Below are 17,815 nucleotides of genomic sequence, written 5' to 3'. Positions count from 1 at the left end.
AACTCTCTTAATTCAAACGTGCGGATAATTCAAACTAATATGCATGTCCTATCCTATGCATCTCTATGGGAGGAAGCTCACAGTAATTCAGACTTTACTTTATTGAAACAAATTTTCGGTCCCCCTCGAGTTTGAACTAACGAGATTCGACTGTATAACCCACACCTCTAATTTGCCTTTGACTTTTCATAAATTTTTATGCGGGTTATACATAAGAAAATACGGTATGTTGAGAATAAGGTGGGCACATGCAGTGCATGTGTGTGTGACATTGTGAGGTCACATGACTGTGACATAACTGTACGTCACAATGTCACAGATATTATTATGTCACATGGCATCAGAGTCACGTGATCTCATAACGTCATAGGACGTCAGGATGACATCCCGACATTTAACAAGTATGTAGCGCCCCCCTCCAGTCCGCCCGTCTGCGGCCGCCAGGCTCGGCGGGCAACATTGATCACCGCGCCCCAATAAACGCCGTCGAGCACACACTGCTCCGGTCAGACATCGTCCACCCTCAACCAGGCTGCGTGTCGTCTCTCCTCGGCGGGTGCTTCGGCCCTTTCGTCCACGTTCGAGAAAGATCGTGACGCTGGCGACGAGGAACCGTGGCACTGGAGGCCACCAACGTGCACGGTTCGGCCCACGCCGCCGAGAGAGTCGCAACACCGCCGCCCGCTCCTGTCGCCATGCCGCTCTACGGGAGGCTCGAGCCGTTCGACGGAGATGGGTCCGCCTGGCCAGTCTACGAAGAACAAGTCCACGTGTTCTTCCGGGCGAATGACACGCCCGAGGGGAAACAACGGGACATCTTCCTGGCCAGCTGCGGGACCCGTGTCTTCAGCCTCCTGCTCGACCTCCTCAAGCCGGCCACGCCGCACGTCAAAACGCTGGGTGAGCTGCTCGCCACGCTGCGCTCGCACTTCAGCCCGGCGCCGTCCACGCTTATGGAGCGGTTCCGCTTCAACAACCGGAGCCGCCAGGACGGGGAGACCCTCGGGCAGTTCGTCGCTGCGCTACGAGGGTTAGCGAGCACCTGCGCCTTCGGCGACCAGTTGGACTCGCTACTCCGGGACCGGTTCGTCTGCGGCATCAACAACTCCGCCATGCAGACGAGACTCCTGGAGCTCCCCGACCCCTCGCTGGACGACGCGGTGAAGGCAGCGCTGGCGATGGAAGCAGCAGCGAAAGACGCCAGCGAGATAGCGCGTGCGGCCGGCTCACCGTCGACGGAAGCGGCGGTGAACAAGATGGCGGCAAGGAGCGGTGCCTGCAGCCGCTGCGGTGCTGCCCACTCCCCCTCACAGTGCCAGTTCGTCCAAGCACAATGCTTCACGTGCGGGAGAACTGGGCACCTCGCACGTGTCTGCCGAGGGGGAAAGACGAGCGGCGGCCAGCAGCAGCAGCAGCAGCCTGGTTCAAGCCCGGGTTCCAGCCAAGCCCGCGGCCAGGGTGGTCGTCGCAAGAAAACGCGGCGGGGACGAGCGGCACCAGGCCCGGGTTCGTCGTCAGCTAGGGTCCACGTCGTGGCCGACGAGCCGCAGATCTTCGACGTGTGGCATTTGAATAAACTTTCGCCTGTGCCACCATACATGGTGTCTGTCGAAATCTGCGGCCACCCCATCACCATGGAGCTGGACACAGGGGCCAGCGTGTCGGTCATGCCCGGGAAGCTGTTCAAGCGGACCTTCCCCGGCGTGTCCATCGAGGCGTCAGACGTCATGCTGCGCAGCTACTCCGGGCAGCTTTCCCAGGTCCAGGGTCGGGCCCAAGTCAGCGTTCGCCTTGGCGACAGGGAGGCAACCCTTCCCCTTTACTTAACCAAGGGGTCGTCGCCGACGCTGCTGGGCCGAAACTGGATTCACTCGCTGGGTGTTCGGCTGCCAGAGTACCAAGAAGCTGCGCTGCACGTGGTGAAGGACGTCCCGAGCCTCCTGACCGACTTCCAGTCCCTGTTCCAGCCAGGGGTGGGCACCTTCGCCGGCACGACGGTCGGCATCCACGTACCCGAGGGAACCCGGCCTCGATTCTTCAAGCCGCGTCCGCTGCCGTTTGCCCTGAAGGACGGGGTCACCCAGGAGCTGCAACGGCTGCAGCGAGAGGGTATCCTGGTGCCCGTCAAGACTTCCGAGTGGGCTGCACCAATCGTTCCAGTCCTCAAGCGAGACGGCCGCGTCAGGATCTGCGGGGACTTCAAGGTCACCATCAACCCCGTCGCTACCGTCGAAAAGTACCCGCTGCCTCGGGTAGAAGATCTCTGGTCGGCTCTGTCCGGGGGACAGAAGTTCTCCAAGCTCGACCTTCGAGATGCCTACCAGCAGCTGGTGCTCCAGGATGCCGCCCGGAAGTATGTCACCATTTCGACAACCATGGGACTCTTCCAGTACACGCGCCTACCGTTCGGCGTGACCTCAGCCCCAGCCATCTTCCAGAGAGAGATGGACAACCTCTTCAGGGGCATGAGGCACGTGGCGGTGTACTTGGACGACATCCTGGTTACCGGTACCGACGACGGGGACCACCTGCAGAACCTGCGCAAAGTCCTGACACTACTACAGGACGCCGGTCTCAAGCTGAGGCTGGACAAGTGCGTGTTCCTGACCCCCAGCGTGGAGTACCTGGGACACATCATCTCCCAGGCTGGCCTGGCCCCGGCAACTCGCAAGATTGAGGCCGTGCTCAAGGCGCTGAAGCCCAAGAGCAAGAAGGAGCTTCAGAGCTACCTCGGCCTCATCAACTTCTACAGGAGGTTCCTGCCCAACCTGTCGACGCATCTGGAGCCGCTGCATCGCCTGCTTCGTGATGGGCAGCAGTGGGCTTGGAAGAAGGAGCAGGACTTGGCCTTCCAGCGCAGCAAGGAGCTGGTCGTTAAGGCTCCAGTGCTGGTGCACTTCGACCCGGCCAAGCCTGTAGTCCTCACCGTGGATGCGTCGCCGTACGGGGTAGGAGCCGTCCTGTCGCACCGGGGTCAGGATGGTCAGGAACACCCTGTGGCGTTTGCTTCTCGTCGACTACATGCGGCAGAGCAACGCTACAGCCAGCTCGACAAGGAAGGCTTGGCCCTCATCTTCGGGGTCCAGCGCTTCCATCAGTACCTGTGGGGCCGGCAGTTCGAGGCAGTCACGGACCACAAGCCGCTGCTGGGGCTGCTGGGACCTGACAAGGCAGTCCCAGTGCAAGCCTCGCCTCGAGTGGTACGCTGGGCCTTGACGCTGGCAGCCTACAGGTACAAGCTGGTCTACCGCCCTGGGAAGGACCTGGGACCTGCCGACGCCCTGAGCCGCCTGCCCCTGCCGGAGGTGCCTGCTGCCGTTCCAGAGCCAGCTGACGTGTTCCTGCTGGAGCGGGCCTACCCGGGGGTGCTCACCAGGACTGCGGTGGCGCAGGCGACCAGCCGGGACCCGGTCCTGTCTCAGGTGGTCAAGGCGGTTTCCCGAGGGGAGGAGCTGCGTCACCAGGCATACAGCCACAAGACCGCCGAGCTGAGCTTGGAGCAAGGCTGCCTCCTGTGGGGTTCCAGGGTGGTGATTCCACAAAGTCTGCGGGCCAAGGTGCTGCAGCTGCTGCACGCGGGGCATCCTGGCATCGAAAAGACCAAGATGGTGGCACGGTCGCACGTTTGGTGGCCTGGCTTGGACCAGGACATCGTGCACCAGGTGCAAGGCTGCCAGGTCTGCCAGGAGAACCAGCGAGCCTCGCGCCACGTGGAGATCACCCCCTGGCCGTTCCCACAGAGGCCGTGGTCCCGCCTGCACGTGGACTATGCGGGACCCTTCAAGGGCCACTACTTCCTGGTGGTAGTGGACGCCTTCTCCAAGTGGGTGGAGGCACTGCCAGTCACCAGTCCCTCGGCAAGCGCGACCATTGCGGCTCTGCGGCAGGTCTTCGCGGCGCAGGGATTGCCGGACATTATAGTGTCTGATAATGGTCCCGCTTTCGCCAGCGCCGAGTACCTGGACTGGCTGCAGAGGAATGGAATCCGCCGGATGCTGGTTCCGCCGTACCACCCCGCTTCCGATGGTGCGGCCGAGCGAGTGGTCCAGACCATCAAGGACAAGCTCAAGAAGAGCCAGCCCGGGGATTTCCGAACGCAGGTGGCCCGGGTACTGTTCCAGTACCGGACCACACCCCACGAGGTCACTGGCCGTGCCCCCTGCGAGCTTCTGCTGGGCCGGATGGTCAAGACACCCTTGGACGTCTTGCATCCAGACCTCCGGTCCACGGCGCTCCTGAAGCAGCTGAAGCAGAAGCTGGCTGCTGACCGAGGGTGCCGTCCCGGGCCTTTGCCGGAGCCGGGAGCGTCGGTGTACGCCAGGAACTTCCGTCCTGGCCCACCCTGGTCTGCCGGGCGTGTGGTTTCACCAGCGAGCGCCTCATCGCTGCTCGTCCGCATGCCCGACGGGACCACCTGGCACCGGCACGCCGACCATGTCAGGCCTCGCCTCGGGACCTGGCTTCCACCCTCGGCCGTCGCTTCGGAGGACCAGCCTGCAGGGGGCCCAACAACAGCACCAGTAGCGGCCGGCGGAGCGCCATCCACCCCGGAGGCGACAAGCGTCGCCGCTCCTCAGGCACCAGTTGGACCGGTGCCAATCCCTTATCCGGTCCCTGCAGCTCCACCGGGTGGAGCGCGACCGGGACAGGCAGCGTCCGGCGTTGCCACACCTGGCCCGTCGACACCAGTGCCCAGGCGGAGTGCACGGCAGCGGAGGCCACCTGACCGCTACTCGCCGGGGTGACCTTCATCGTCGACAGGCCGGGACTTTGCATGACCAGACGCCGAGATGGTGTCGGTCGTGCGCGTTGTTTATTCATTTATTTTGTTTTAGGAAAAACAAACTGGGGGGGAGGAGTGTAACAAGTATCCGCGCCCCAATAAACGCCGTCGAGCACACACTGCTCCGGTCAGTCATCGTCCACCCTCAACCAGGCTGCGTGTCGTCTCTTCTCGGCGGGTGCTTCGTCTCTTCTCGGCGGGTGCTTCGGCCCCCTTCGTCCACGTTCCAGAAAGATCGTGACAGAGATCACATGTGATATTACATGTCAAGTCACACTGTCATGTGACACCATATGACGTCACATGACTTATGATGTCAGATGACATACAATGTGACATGACTCTGGGATACTACGTAACATCACAATATTGTGTGATGAAATGACGTGCCTCGCCAAGCGAACGTGCAGTCAGGCCCAGGTATAACTCACTCAAGTATTTCGAATTATTGCTTATATCAAACAGTCCAAACATCCCCTTGAAAATCACATGTAATACTATAGGAGTGCTGTCTGTCTTTTTGTATCCCACTCCTATGGCAGGGACAATCGATATACATGGCTTGCATTGACGTCACATCAGCCGCCATTGCTCCGTACCGTTCTCCTGTACCCGTAAATTCTGCAGCCTACATTTGACACAATTGAATTTGTTTTTCTGGTTAAGACTTGCCGAGAAGAGCAGATTCGATGGTGCCAAATGTATGCCGCAAAAGGCTCCGTACAGGAACCTGGTACGGAGCAATGGCGGCTGGTACAGTGCCATATGACGTCACGTGCAAGGCATGTATAGCGAATGAAGTCGGCAGCCCGTTGCTTTTTCCACCATCCGACTGCGCCAGTGGCAAGCACATGGCTTGCGTCGCGGCACTGCCAGACCGCCAAGCCAGCATACGCGCAGTAAGAAACACAGCGAAGGACCAGTTGTGGAAAGAGAAACAATGAACCGTAAAAAGAAAAAAAAAGTGAAGGATGACAAAAACAAGGGTACACGCATAGAGAGAGCAGGGCATGTTTGCTGTTGGAACGTTAGCCTGTGGCTTTTTCCCGCACACTACTGATGCTGCGCAACTCCCTAGCCCCAAAATAAAATAAGCAAAAAAAAAAAAATCATTGGCAAGTTGAGTGTGTCGACAACAGCACTTCGAAGGCCTTTTCTTTGTGTACCTTTTTCTTTTGCCCCTTCTGCTTTGCCCTTCTTTTTTTTCTTTCTTTTTCTGCTGCCTGAATTTAGTGACTTTTCTTTTTTGTTGCTTCCTTAACTTTTTTTTTTTTTATGATATTTTTTTTATCTGACTTGCTTTTGCATTTTTCGTTTATTGCTTTTTTTATTATTTTCATGTTTTGTCGTTTATGCTGTGTGGAGGTCCTGGCCAGCCGCACATGTAAGCGCGGCAATGTTTGCAGTCTCTGCCAACTACGCTCGCTCTACTATATTTAGCGGCTCTTGGATGCTCTATTTGGTAAGCTCCCGTTTGTCAGGACCTTCGGTATTACCAGAGACGCCAGGAAATTTCAACTCGAGCTTAACTTATCTTTGTGTATCATATTATTGCTACATCGAACTATTGTACGATCCCCTTTGAATTCAATATATCCGGGTTCAACTATAATGATGCCATGTGGTGTCACAGTCTTTTGTGACAATTCCTCGTGACAATTCTTCATGACAGTTTTTTTTTCTCGTGGAATGTAATAAAACACAATCTATGTTAAAAAGATTGCATTCATAGCCCCATGACACGTCGTAACAAAAAAAAAATTCTCCACAAATCACCTCACAAGAAGCTCTATTCAGGTGCCCGGAGGTGTGAATGAACAGCTAAATGTTGTGCGTAGTTTTCCTCTTGTTCGACCCACCCAAACATTGGTCGAGCACAGCGTCATAAAAAAAAATGTGACATTTAGCTATTCTAGCGATTTTTATAGGAGCAGAATAAGAATTAAGGCTCGTATTTGACTGTTGTTTCCTGGCTGCCTATTGATAATTTTAACTTACGACATGCACCAACGAAGGTGAAACGCTCAAGGTCACGAGCTTTGACGGTTTCTCCCGCGACTGAAAAGCTTATTCCTCCAGCCTGTGTCCTCAAGCGAGAGGCCCGTGCTTGTAGCCTTGAAGTGGGACCATCCTACTGGTGACTGACGTGAGAAACAAGTGGGAGAAAAACTGAAAACGAAACACTTAGAGGAAAGGAAAGAGTCCACAACATTAGACTTCTATAATAAGAGCCATTTGCGGTACTTGGACATCTGAAGGGGGCTCGTAGCCACGGGATTCCTGTGGGCTGCGTCCCAGCGAGTCACAGGCCGCTTGTTTGAGACTTCTGATAAACACGTATGTGAAATGTTTCTTGTGTAATAAAACTGCTCCTTTTAGAGCGCAGCTCTTAGGGGCCCGTTCCCGGCTTGAGCGGCGTCACCGTCGGCGTAACCAAGGTCACCCCAAGGTCACGCGACCCCCCAAGGTCATCCCAAGGTCATGTGGCCCCCAAGGTCACTCCGAGGTCACGTGACCCCTCCCCCAGGGTCACGTGACACCCAAAGTCACGTGACCCCCCGAGGTCACGTGACCACACCCCAGGGTCACGTGACCTCCCCGATGACGTCATCGTCACTGATGACGTCATCAGTGACGTCACTGATGACCTCATCATCATCGTCACTGATGACGTCATCTGCATCGTCATCGTCATCATCACTGATGACGTCACCGGCATCCGCATCGTCATCATCACGGATTACGTCATCAGTGACGTCACTGATGACGCCACCGACATCCGCCTCGTCATCATCGCTGATGACGTCATTGGAGTCCGCATCGTCATCGTCACTGATGACGTCATCAGTGACGTCACTGATGACCTCACCGGCATCCGCATCGTCATCGTCGTCATCACTGATGACGTCATCAGTGACGTCACTGATGACGTCACCGGCATCCGCATCGTCATCGTTATCATCACGGATGACGTTATCAGTGGCGTCACTGATGACATCATCGGCATCGTCACGTGACCCCCCCCCAGGTCACTTCACCCCCCAGTACCCTTCCCTCCTCCTCCTCAAGAGCTGCGCTCTAATTCAATGTTACAGGGAGTTGTAAACGGCTTTCACTTTTTAAAGGTATCCTTTCCAAAAAAAAGACTTCCACTTAAGGCCCATCCACGCACTTGCAACTGAGCAGAACAGGTATTTAAGCCTCTTGCAACGGCTTAGGATCGGATGTGCTGCTGCAGAGGAAGTCCTAAGCCGTTGCAAGAGGCTTAAAAACAGGTCTTGTCTCAGCTAGTCCAGCTCGGTTGCAAGTGTGTGAATGGGCCTTTAAAGAGACTCAATTCTCGTTGAATGCCAAGTATTCAAATCTGATTCTCAGTAAAAAGTTTTATATTTGTACACTTCTACTTTCTCGCATCCTTTTTTTGCCGATACTGGCCTTCACAGTATTGCAATCTTTAAATACAGTTTTTTAGCTTGGGAGTAATAAATCCAGCCTGCATGTGCCTCCACCTGACATGTGGAACAAATAAGTACTTCTTTAATTAAATATCAGTAGTATTTTTATCCGGCTTTTATTTTTGGGAGAAATTAGGTTTTGCCTCCAAACAACCTTCCCGACCAATATAGTAAGCTTACAAAGTTGCTGCCAGCTCATTAACACCGTTTAATAAGAACATTATCGGTGCTACCGAATTTGTACGGTAATTACGCTTTTTCCAGACAATATGCTCCGATATAAGAACGTGCAGAAGAGCAAAGTCATGTATTCTCACGTACCATGTGTGAACAGCGTTCTTCTAAAGCAGTAAATTGCTTTGATCGTGCAACTGCATGACCATGTTTTCACTCGGAATGACGATATGATTCCAGAATACCGAATGACTCAAAATTACTTCTGTCTCTTTGCCATTCTTGCAAACAGAGTCTAGTCACGAACACCACCTGTTGTTCTGAGGCACTGGAGATGATGATGATGATACCTGGTGAGGTCGGCCTTGCCTCGCTGTTCAGGCACCCGAAAGAGGTGCAGGTCCTTGGCGAGCTTGAGGGCCTGCTCACCTCGCATGCCTCGCTTCACCCCCAGTGCACGGGCCTCGTAGTTCACCGCTATCAGCCTGCGGGAGATTTACGTTTTTTCAAGGATGGTGGTCCTTTTAACTACCTACTTGAAGTGCGCCAAACGAGGCCCTGTGCATGAATAACTCCAGGTTAAAAGGTGGGCCCTTTGTCCATCCCAAATGTGGTGCCAGAGGTGGGATCACGCAAGGCCTCAATCGTCAGCTCGCGAAACAACTGACTCTTCTTTGGACATCAACGCGATCACAAGAATGGCCATCATAGAAACTTGCTGGTTAAACGTGTGGTATGCAAATCATTCCTGCCGCTCATGCCGCTGTCCAGAATAGATCTGTGCGTTTCATTCTTTCTAATTACCATCGTACATCAAGCGTAACCTCTATGAAAAAATGCCTATCCTTGCCAGCTCTTTCTTTACGCCGAAAGTTTTATCGATTAAGTTTATTTCAGAAAATATTTTTTCACAACCCTATACTTAAGACTGAACTCCTACTGGAGCCATCCTACATATCATCACGCAATGATCACATACATAAAGTCGAAATTCCACAGTGCCACACTAATACCTACTACAGATCATTCATACCTCGTACGTCTGCTGACTGGAATCACCTTTCCACATCCATCGCCACAATTGTTAATCCTGTTGATTTTAAAAAAGCTGTATCAATACTACTAGAAGTTGATTGTGATTTGAGTGTTCCATTAACTTGTACGTAATAATCCCACCCCCCTCTGTAATGCCTTCGGGCCCTGAGGGTACCAATAAATGAAATGAAATGAAATGAAATAATTGTTGACTGAAACAGTGTTCCAGGGTTGTTAGTCTCGATCACTGACCCTGTGGTGTATTAAAACTCAAATCTCTCGAATTATGCTGTGCACAATTAGGCTTCTAATGCCTCGTGTCATTTCTACCATTCAGTTTCCTCAAGTGTGCATGTTATTTTGTGTTTTCTTGCTTCTTTTACTCAATTGTGTAAGTTATTGCATTTCCTCTTGCTTATATATTACGCTTTGATAAGGACCACCAAAGGATCAATAAATGAAATTAAATATTGCGACTTTTTCTGCCTCATCTAAACAGTTCATTACATTCATTCATTTCACCCTTAAAGGCCCAGTAAAGGCATTATATGGGGGGGGGGGGGGGGGGGTTATGTATTGAAGAATACAATAGTGACAGAGAACAGCAGCAAAGCATAAAAAAAGTCAAAACAGCAAAAGTTATAATTAGGATTCTGTGTTTTAGGAATTTATTTTTCGCCAAATTCGGAGGGCGTTTTTTTTTTTTTTAGTTTATTTTTTTGCCGAAAATTCTGCATTTATGGGAGTTTATTTTTCTTCGACTCCCCTCCCAATTCTATGAAATTCTGAACGTAATCTTGCAGTGCGTTTATTTTAAAAAAACGTTACATGTACATGCACGTAAACGTGTGCTACCTTCAAAAAAAGGAGCTTGTATCAATTAATATTTCTTTAACTAGATTTGTTTCTGGTGCCACTGCCATCGGCAATACTAATTTGTCCACTAGCAAAGTTGCAAACAAGTGTTCTTTTGATAAACGTCGGAACCTTAAAATCAATAAGCTCCAGCAGGTGGTCGCTGGGGAGCTTGTATTCATCCCATCCGTCAACCCACCCCATGGCCATGCTCGGCAGGATGGCAAAGGTTGCAATATTTAGGTCTGAACTGCCTGCCCCCCTTCCACCTTCTACAAAATCTCTATGGTTTGCAGCTTGCAGTGTTATAAAAACACAACCCCTCCTTCCTCTAAGAAGCACTATGGCCCAAACTGGAAACCGGTAGAGAGGCTTTTGTTCTAAACTGGAAGACCCGTTTTAATGATGAACCTTGGCGGGATAAACGATAAAATTCCTTTTGTCAATGTTCCGAGATTTGAGAAAAAAAATAAACAATGGGGTGACACTTTTTTAAAACCATTAACCCTGAGACCGTCTTTTTTTGTGTGTCTGTGTGTGTGCGTGCGCTGTGTGTGTGTGTGGAGAGGGGGGGCGAGCCTTGGTACAACGAAATTCGGAGTTCATCAAATAAATCCAGATTCACAAAATATTGACACGACAGTCTTCTTTTAGTTGTTCAGATTCCTCCGAAAACAAGGAACCCTAGTTAGAGTTCAGGCTAAGGTCAACCATGCTGCGCAACACCCGAGTCCGCAGGAAGGAAAGGTTCAGAAACCTTCACGTCAAATAAAGACGTAGGACGTACCGTAAGTGTCTCCTCCCGCGTCTCCTCCTTCGACTCCGAAGATCCTCGCTCTTTCCTTGCTGCACTCTCGGGAGTTGCCTAACAAGACAAACCGTCGCCAACACTTCCACACACTCGCCGTCTCTTCGGCCGAGGTAATCGTACGCACCCTCCACCTTGGAAGGTGTTGTACTGTGCCACGGCACATGGCTTCCCCTTCCACTTGGGTGCCAGCCTCTGCTCCACCTGGACGTAGAAGCAGTCCATGTCCACCAGCGAGATGACCCGCAGGCACTTCGACGCCGTCATTGGTCACACCGGGGAGGCACACTGCAAGAGAAGAATCTCCTCACGACCGGGCAGCGAGATCAGGCCATCCCGGGGACTACCGTCGAAAACTGGGAAGGTCGGACGCACCTCGAACAAAAAGAAGAATCAGTTTTTCGAAGTACAGCATTATTACTACCGTTGCAGACACCTTAAGAAATGTGCGATTCATCAAGCTCGCGCTTCTTGCTTCGCAATTTGTTCGTCTGCATTCCTATCAATAAATGCCGCAATCTCGGCGGCCGAGGAGAGACGAAAAGCGGCTCGAGACTTGCCGTGCCCTGCACCTCTTTAGCTTCCAGTGTTTGGGAGCACCAGAAAAGCGCAATAAAAAAATAAATATCTTTTACATAAATTCAGGGGTAAAAATTGGCAGGTGTTTCTTGTGAAATTATATTGCAATTTTGGTTTTTATGTTTATAGTTGGTCTATAAGGAACAATAAAGAGTACCGATCAGTTCTAAATTGAATATTTCTTAGCAACTAAGTCATTAAAGTACACAAAACAGCTCCTAACCTGATATAAATGGTCACCTGGTATTTTAAATTTCTTTATAAAACTTTTTAGCTTATATAAAATCCACGTGCGTGGCATCTCCGTCTCCGTCCTAAAGGCCTGTTTGGTTTTTTGGAAATATCTGAATTGAGAGAACGCTCTCTCAATATCCCAGCTTTTACAAAGCGCAATGTCATTGGCCTCTGCTGCTCCTGTCAAAACAAGCTGCTCATCCTTTTTTTTATTTTGCACTAGTCGAAATGGAAGGGAAGGGCAAAAGATAATTTGCAATGGACATAAGAGAGACACCCTGCGACTCTATCTGTCACTGCAGTGCAATCAGGTCAACAAGGCCTAGCATCATTTCCGAGGTCTAGAGCTGGCGTACATGTTCCTATCAACTTTTGTTTCGTAGAAAATATTTTTGAAGCAAAGTAATTTAGAAAATGGTGAAACTCATTTTCTGAATTCAAGCGAGAATGGGGCATGGTCTGATTTTCAGAAAAAAGTGTTCAGCATGTAACTATCTGGAAATATTGGGTTTCACCCAACTTAAGTTATAGAGCAGCAGTCTCTGGAGTTGCTAGCAGCTGATCAGTGTCCTCACAAAATTGTAGTCAGCGTCCTCACAAAATATTATGATGTAATCCGTTCATGGGAACATTAGAAAAAAAAATGAACATTAGAAAAAAAAATGAACATTAGAAAAAAAAAATGAAAGAAGTAAAGAATGCGTGAAATGTTCATAAAATCATATTTTCCTGTTTCGACACTTCCTTATGCAAAAATAGTTATAAATAAAGTAAAATAATTCTGAACAAACTAAAAGCGAGTTTGTTTCACACGCACTGGCACCATTCGAGTTCTCTCCCAGAATGCATCGCACTCGCCGAGTGTTGCACGAAGAACTGGACTCGAACGAATTCGCCAAATGCACCAAGTGCAGAAGACTGATGCTGCCGCCATCTATGTTGTAGAAAAGTTACCGACCTCAAACCGAAACTAGCACCTTTCTGTTCGGAGTGATGGGTGGGAATGCGAGAGTGCAGTCGCTACCAACATTTATCTACAAACGTTGGTCGCTGCAGCCTGTAGTTTATAGATGCGATGACTTCAAGCAACTCGGCTGTCGTAGAGATAATTATAGACGGCGTAAATTTCCGCAACCAGCTGTCTACAAAGCAGCTGGTTGCAATCTTTCAATTTTTATAACCGTTTACACTGAAGAAAACTGATGATGCTGTCCGAGCAGAAGCTTGATCCGTTTGAGCACGGTATTATGCGTGAACCACTGAAAGGGCACGGCTTAAAACTAGTCTGTTGGAATATCCAGCAAAACTTTTCGTGGGACTTTCGATTTCGATCGTCATTACAAGTGGATCAGATTTTAGCCTTGGCGAGGGCGTGGACAACGAGAGCTTTCTCGAACAAAATACGACGGGGCAAGTTAGCTGACGAAGGTAAATGTTAAACATGATGATGCTGCCCAAGCCTCGAGTAAAGTCACTATGTTTAGCTTTCTCTGATGCTTATTGGCCAGTCGGAGGTTTCTGCTGGGAGAGTTTTGTCGACAAATGTTAAATTTTTCACCTGCACACGGATGGCGATAAACATCTGGGGGGCCACTGATGCATTTATTCTGAGCATTTCTTTACACACTGGTATATTCCAGCGTTTGTACGGCAACAACGACTCCTCAAAATAAAGCGCGGTTTGTCAATTGCTTCCTTCATGAAATAGCAGACGCTCACAATTCAAGCTCGCGTTTGATTATGTTGCCCACGGGACGCGATTTCTATCAGATAATCTACTCTTTTTTCCTTTCAGTTCCGCGACACATCGTAGCAGACAAACCCTCGTCTGCTTCCGCTTCTCGCCGGTCTCGCCGTAGCGAGGCATGACGGGATCGCATTTGGCGCACTCCCGATTTTCTCGGTGCAGCGAGTGCATGCACGCGTGGGGTGCCACCGCTGAAACGAACTCGGAGAGTGCAACCACTCATGGAGTGCCGGCCGAAACGAACCCGCTTTAAGCCGCGAGTGGGCACGCATGGACCCGAGTGCCGTGAAACGAACTCGCTATAATAAGGGAGTGAGAGGGTTTTAAAAATAAATTGTCTCTTCTGTGCGGGAAGTTATCAGCAAAATTAAATCTTAATTAGCTAATTTCAGTATGAGTTTCACAAAACCTTCTTATTAAAATTCTAATGAAAAAAGGTATCAATTGCTTTCTACAGAAATGCCATAGAAGCTAAAGCAATTTTTATTTCTTTAGCACCATATAATCAAGAATAAAAGTGATAAGAATGTCTAATATTGAAATGCCGGTTCTATATACCCAAAAAAGCCGTTTACAACTCCCTGTAACGCCGAATTAGAGCGCAGCTCTTGAGGAGGAGGAGGGAAGGGTTCTGAAGGGGGGGGGGTCATCAATGATGTGATTGGCCTAAGCCGTTTTGGAGCACCTTTCGGAGCAGCCAAAACAATGTTTTGGAGCAGCAAAAGTGGCCTTTGGAGCAGCCAAAACAGTGTTTCGGGGCAGCACAAGCGGCTTTTGGAGCAGATATTCTAATAAAAATAAAAATATTTGTTTTAAGTGGTGAACAAACGAAGGGCACTTTTCTCGCCACATAAACAAATTATGGTCAAGCTAGACCACCTGGGAGTCTTTCAACATGTAACTGAAATGCCAATGACATGACACATTTTGCAATGATTCAGCTAAATGACACATTATGTAACTTCTATAAATAAATAAGAACAAAACTGCACATAAGAAAATTTATTTCAAAATGATCAGCTTAGTAGTAAATATCATAGCAGTACTAAGTAGGTTGACTAGTTATATAACACAATAAAGGGAAGCAGTCTCCGACTGATGAAACACATAACTACTGCAGAGCAATGCGAAATGTTACACAAGACAAAGGTGGATTACGAGACTTAACGAGTGCTTTCCTTTTCATTTTTCAAAACTTTCTGCAAGGCTGGTCCAAGCCTCGCTTTGCCTTCGGCTAGTAATGAATATCAACTTTCAATGTCTCCAAAGAGACATCCCCATAAGTGTACAATGCTGTAGGCGTTGCCGAGCAATTCAGAAAAGCCGCAATTGCCGCCGTTTTACTGGTTTCTGAAGTGCCAGATTTTCGTCAGAAGTAAGCAAACGTAAAACAATGGATCGCAAGCGTACCAGCTCTTGCCTGTGTCGTGCAATCATGTTCGCATGCACATGAGGGCAACTTCGGCAGGCTTGCAGCTGCACGTGCTTCGTCGTGCGAGCGGAGATGGCTGTTCGACTGAAACAATGCCACTGCGCTCCGTTGCCAACTGGTTCCCAAATCTATATGCAAAACGTAACTGTCCGGCATACGACAAAAGAGTCCAGTGGCACGTGCTTGCAAGGTGAGCAGGCAGGGTACATGCTAAACACACACAAAAAGAGAACCTGAGCGCATCGATGGAAGACATCGCGAGCCAGGGTCAAAAAGTTTTTGGATCGCTTTGTGCAACGACTGAACTCGAGACAAACAAGCACGCTGTACGGGTTCAGCGTGCATACATCGCCTTTTTTGTTTCAGCTCACTTCTCTTCACCAACTTTGTTTGGCGGGATTTTTCACGTACCGGGGTCCCTCTCGAAAGAAAGCCTACCGAGAGAAACCTAGGTAATCGATACTTTGACACAGCAAACGGAGTTAATGAGAGGTTCTTGTAGTAGCGTGTGATTTAAAAAGCAGGAATGTTGATGAACATGCGGCAGTCCTTACATTTCAGTTTAGAAAGCGCACATCTGCAGCGACGTGGGGACGGCAACACCCTACGTTGCGCGACCACGGTGATTGGCAGGCAGAGACCAAATATAGTTTTCCCACAACCATTGTTTTCAGGAGCGAGTGCTTCAAGCCACAAAGTAACCCCCGCCGCGCAAAAACGCGGTTTCGTTTCACAGTATGACGGCATGGCTGGCCTGATACCCGGTACGCTACTGTCGGTGCATCCACAAATGCCTGCGTCTACCGTTGAAATTTTTTTTAAACACGCGAGACGAAAGCGTCACGAGAGACGGCGGAAAAAGCCAATGGGAAAACCATGCAAGACCGAATGGACCACTGATGCAAAGTACTTTGTGTCGGGCGGCCGCTTGCACCACCTAGCTCACGCATGCTCAATTGTGGTACTCAGTTTAGTTACGGTTTCGAAAGGAGACCAAAATTGGTCCTTTGGCGCAGGCTTGGCGCAGATTACCCATAATTTGACAAAATGTAGCAGGATGTAGCAGGGTTAGCTCCTTGGTGCAGTTTGGCGCAATTGGCGCAGCAATCACATCACTGGGTCATGTGACCTCGGGGGGGGGGGGGGGGGGGGGGGTCACGTGATCTCGGGAGGTCACGTGACCTTGACGATGACGGTCCTATGACGTCATCAGTGATAATGACGATGACGATGTGGATGCCAATGACGTCATCAGGTTGCGTCAACCTGGGTTGCATGCAACAGGTTGCAAGCCAGCTGTATGCAACAGCTTGCGTGCTACCTGTTGCATGCAACTCCCGAAGGAACCAAAGGTCCCCCCGAAGGAACCCGAGGTCCTCCCGAAGGTACCCGAGGTCCTCCCGAAGGTACCCGAGGTCCTTCGGGAGGACCTCGGGTTCCTTCGGGAGGACCTCGGGTCCCTTCGGAAAAATTTACCCATAATGCACCGCGCGGTTACGCCGACGCCGACGGCGACGGCGACGCCGCTCAAGCCGGAAACGGGCGCCTAAGAGCTGCGCTCTAAAATCATCACAATAAAAATAGCTTTAGCTTGCTGTCTTGTTTCTTCCAAAGATAATAGTACCAAGTTTATGAAAATCGGTTGAGCTTGAGCAAGTGAATAAAAAGCCTACCGAACCAAAGAATACGCGAAATAAAAAAACAAATAAAAAAGCTGGGAAAATAGATTTTGAAATTTGTGTATGCATAAGTACCAATGTTGAAGCTTTAGATGGGATGCCTTTGGTTTTAATTTCATACTAAAGGAAAGGCACGGGTAGGAGAAGCAGCCCAACGTGCAACAAGGGTCCATATCAGATGAGCAAATGACATTTTAGCGAATGACACTTTAGCAAAGATGTCATTTGAGCTAATCTACATTTTACCGAATATTTGTCATTCCAGCGACGTTTTAGCGAACGGTGTTTTAGCGAGTATACTTGTTTCGCTTCATTTTTTTCTTTACCAAAGCCTGAAATGCTTGTCTGGCTTTTCCTTTTTTACCGCGGCGGAAAACGACACGGAAATGTCTAGCTTGGTTTTAGTAAACCCGGATCACCCGCGATCACTAGGAAATAGTTACCTGTCGTCGGAAAAATCCTGAAGAAGCCCGCTATCGCTGCGATCGCTGTAACTTCGTTCGCTTCCTCGGTTCGTGCTTCTGGGATCCCAACAGAAGTTTTCTTGCAATAACGACGAACGACGAACGGCGACGAAACACAACGCAGCTCAGTCAGAATATCATAATACGCGTATCACGCAGCACAATAAGTTGCCACAGTTAGGAAATCTTTTCAGTATCAGCGGTATCAGAACGTCCCAAGTCACGAAATATTCGCCCGGAACCATGTGCGTTTGAGCGTGTCCAGGCGTGTCGAAGGAAAACAAATTGTGTTCGCTCAATCGATTCTAGGTTCCTAGATGACAGATAGTAACTCTTGGTGGGTTACTTTTGCCATGTGACAAACTCTAACGTTCTACTTGTTAAAGGGGCCCTGCAATCATATTTAAGCGTCCACCTTTTTTGCGGTTTCCGCGTCTCTTGGGGTTGGGGCAAGCCAGCGGGCACGGAGAGAGTAACTAAATATCAGTGCGTCATATTTTAACCGGACAACGCGGAAACCTCCTCCACCGACGAGGGCGACCCGCGGTACCGAAAGCGCGCAAAATCTGA

General features: G+C 50.0%; 1 protein-coding gene across 1 annotated transcript in view; it reads right to left on the bottom strand.

The window, feature by feature from the left end:
• LOC8041560 (DNA polymerase eta) overlaps positions 1-17,511 on the bottom strand; it is a 63,330-nt gene extending 45,819 nt beyond the window's left edge. Inside the window, exons 1-3 of the mRNA XM_040220288.3 lie at positions 17,225-17,511; positions 11,238-11,398; positions 8,763-8,897 (exon numbers count right to left, since the gene is read on the bottom strand). Of these exons, the coding sequence (XP_040076222.1) occupies positions 8,763-8,897; positions 11,238-11,377 (275 nt within the window). The 5' untranslated portion in view covers positions 11,378-11,398; positions 17,225-17,511. The remainder of the gene's footprint in view (positions 1-8,762; positions 8,898-11,237; positions 11,399-17,224) is intronic.
• Between the last annotated feature and the right edge of the window lie 304 nt (positions 17,512-17,815).

Source organism: Ixodes scapularis, unplaced genomic scaffold, assembly GCF_016920785.2.
Source record: "Ixodes scapularis isolate PalLabHiFi unplaced genomic scaffold, ASM1692078v2 PGA_scaffold4__175_contigs__length_147842914, whole genome shotgun sequence".
Lineage (NCBI taxonomy): Eukaryota > Metazoa > Arthropoda > Arachnida > Ixodida > Ixodidae > Ixodes > Ixodes scapularis.
This window is presented reverse-complemented; position numbering and strand designations above follow the sequence as displayed.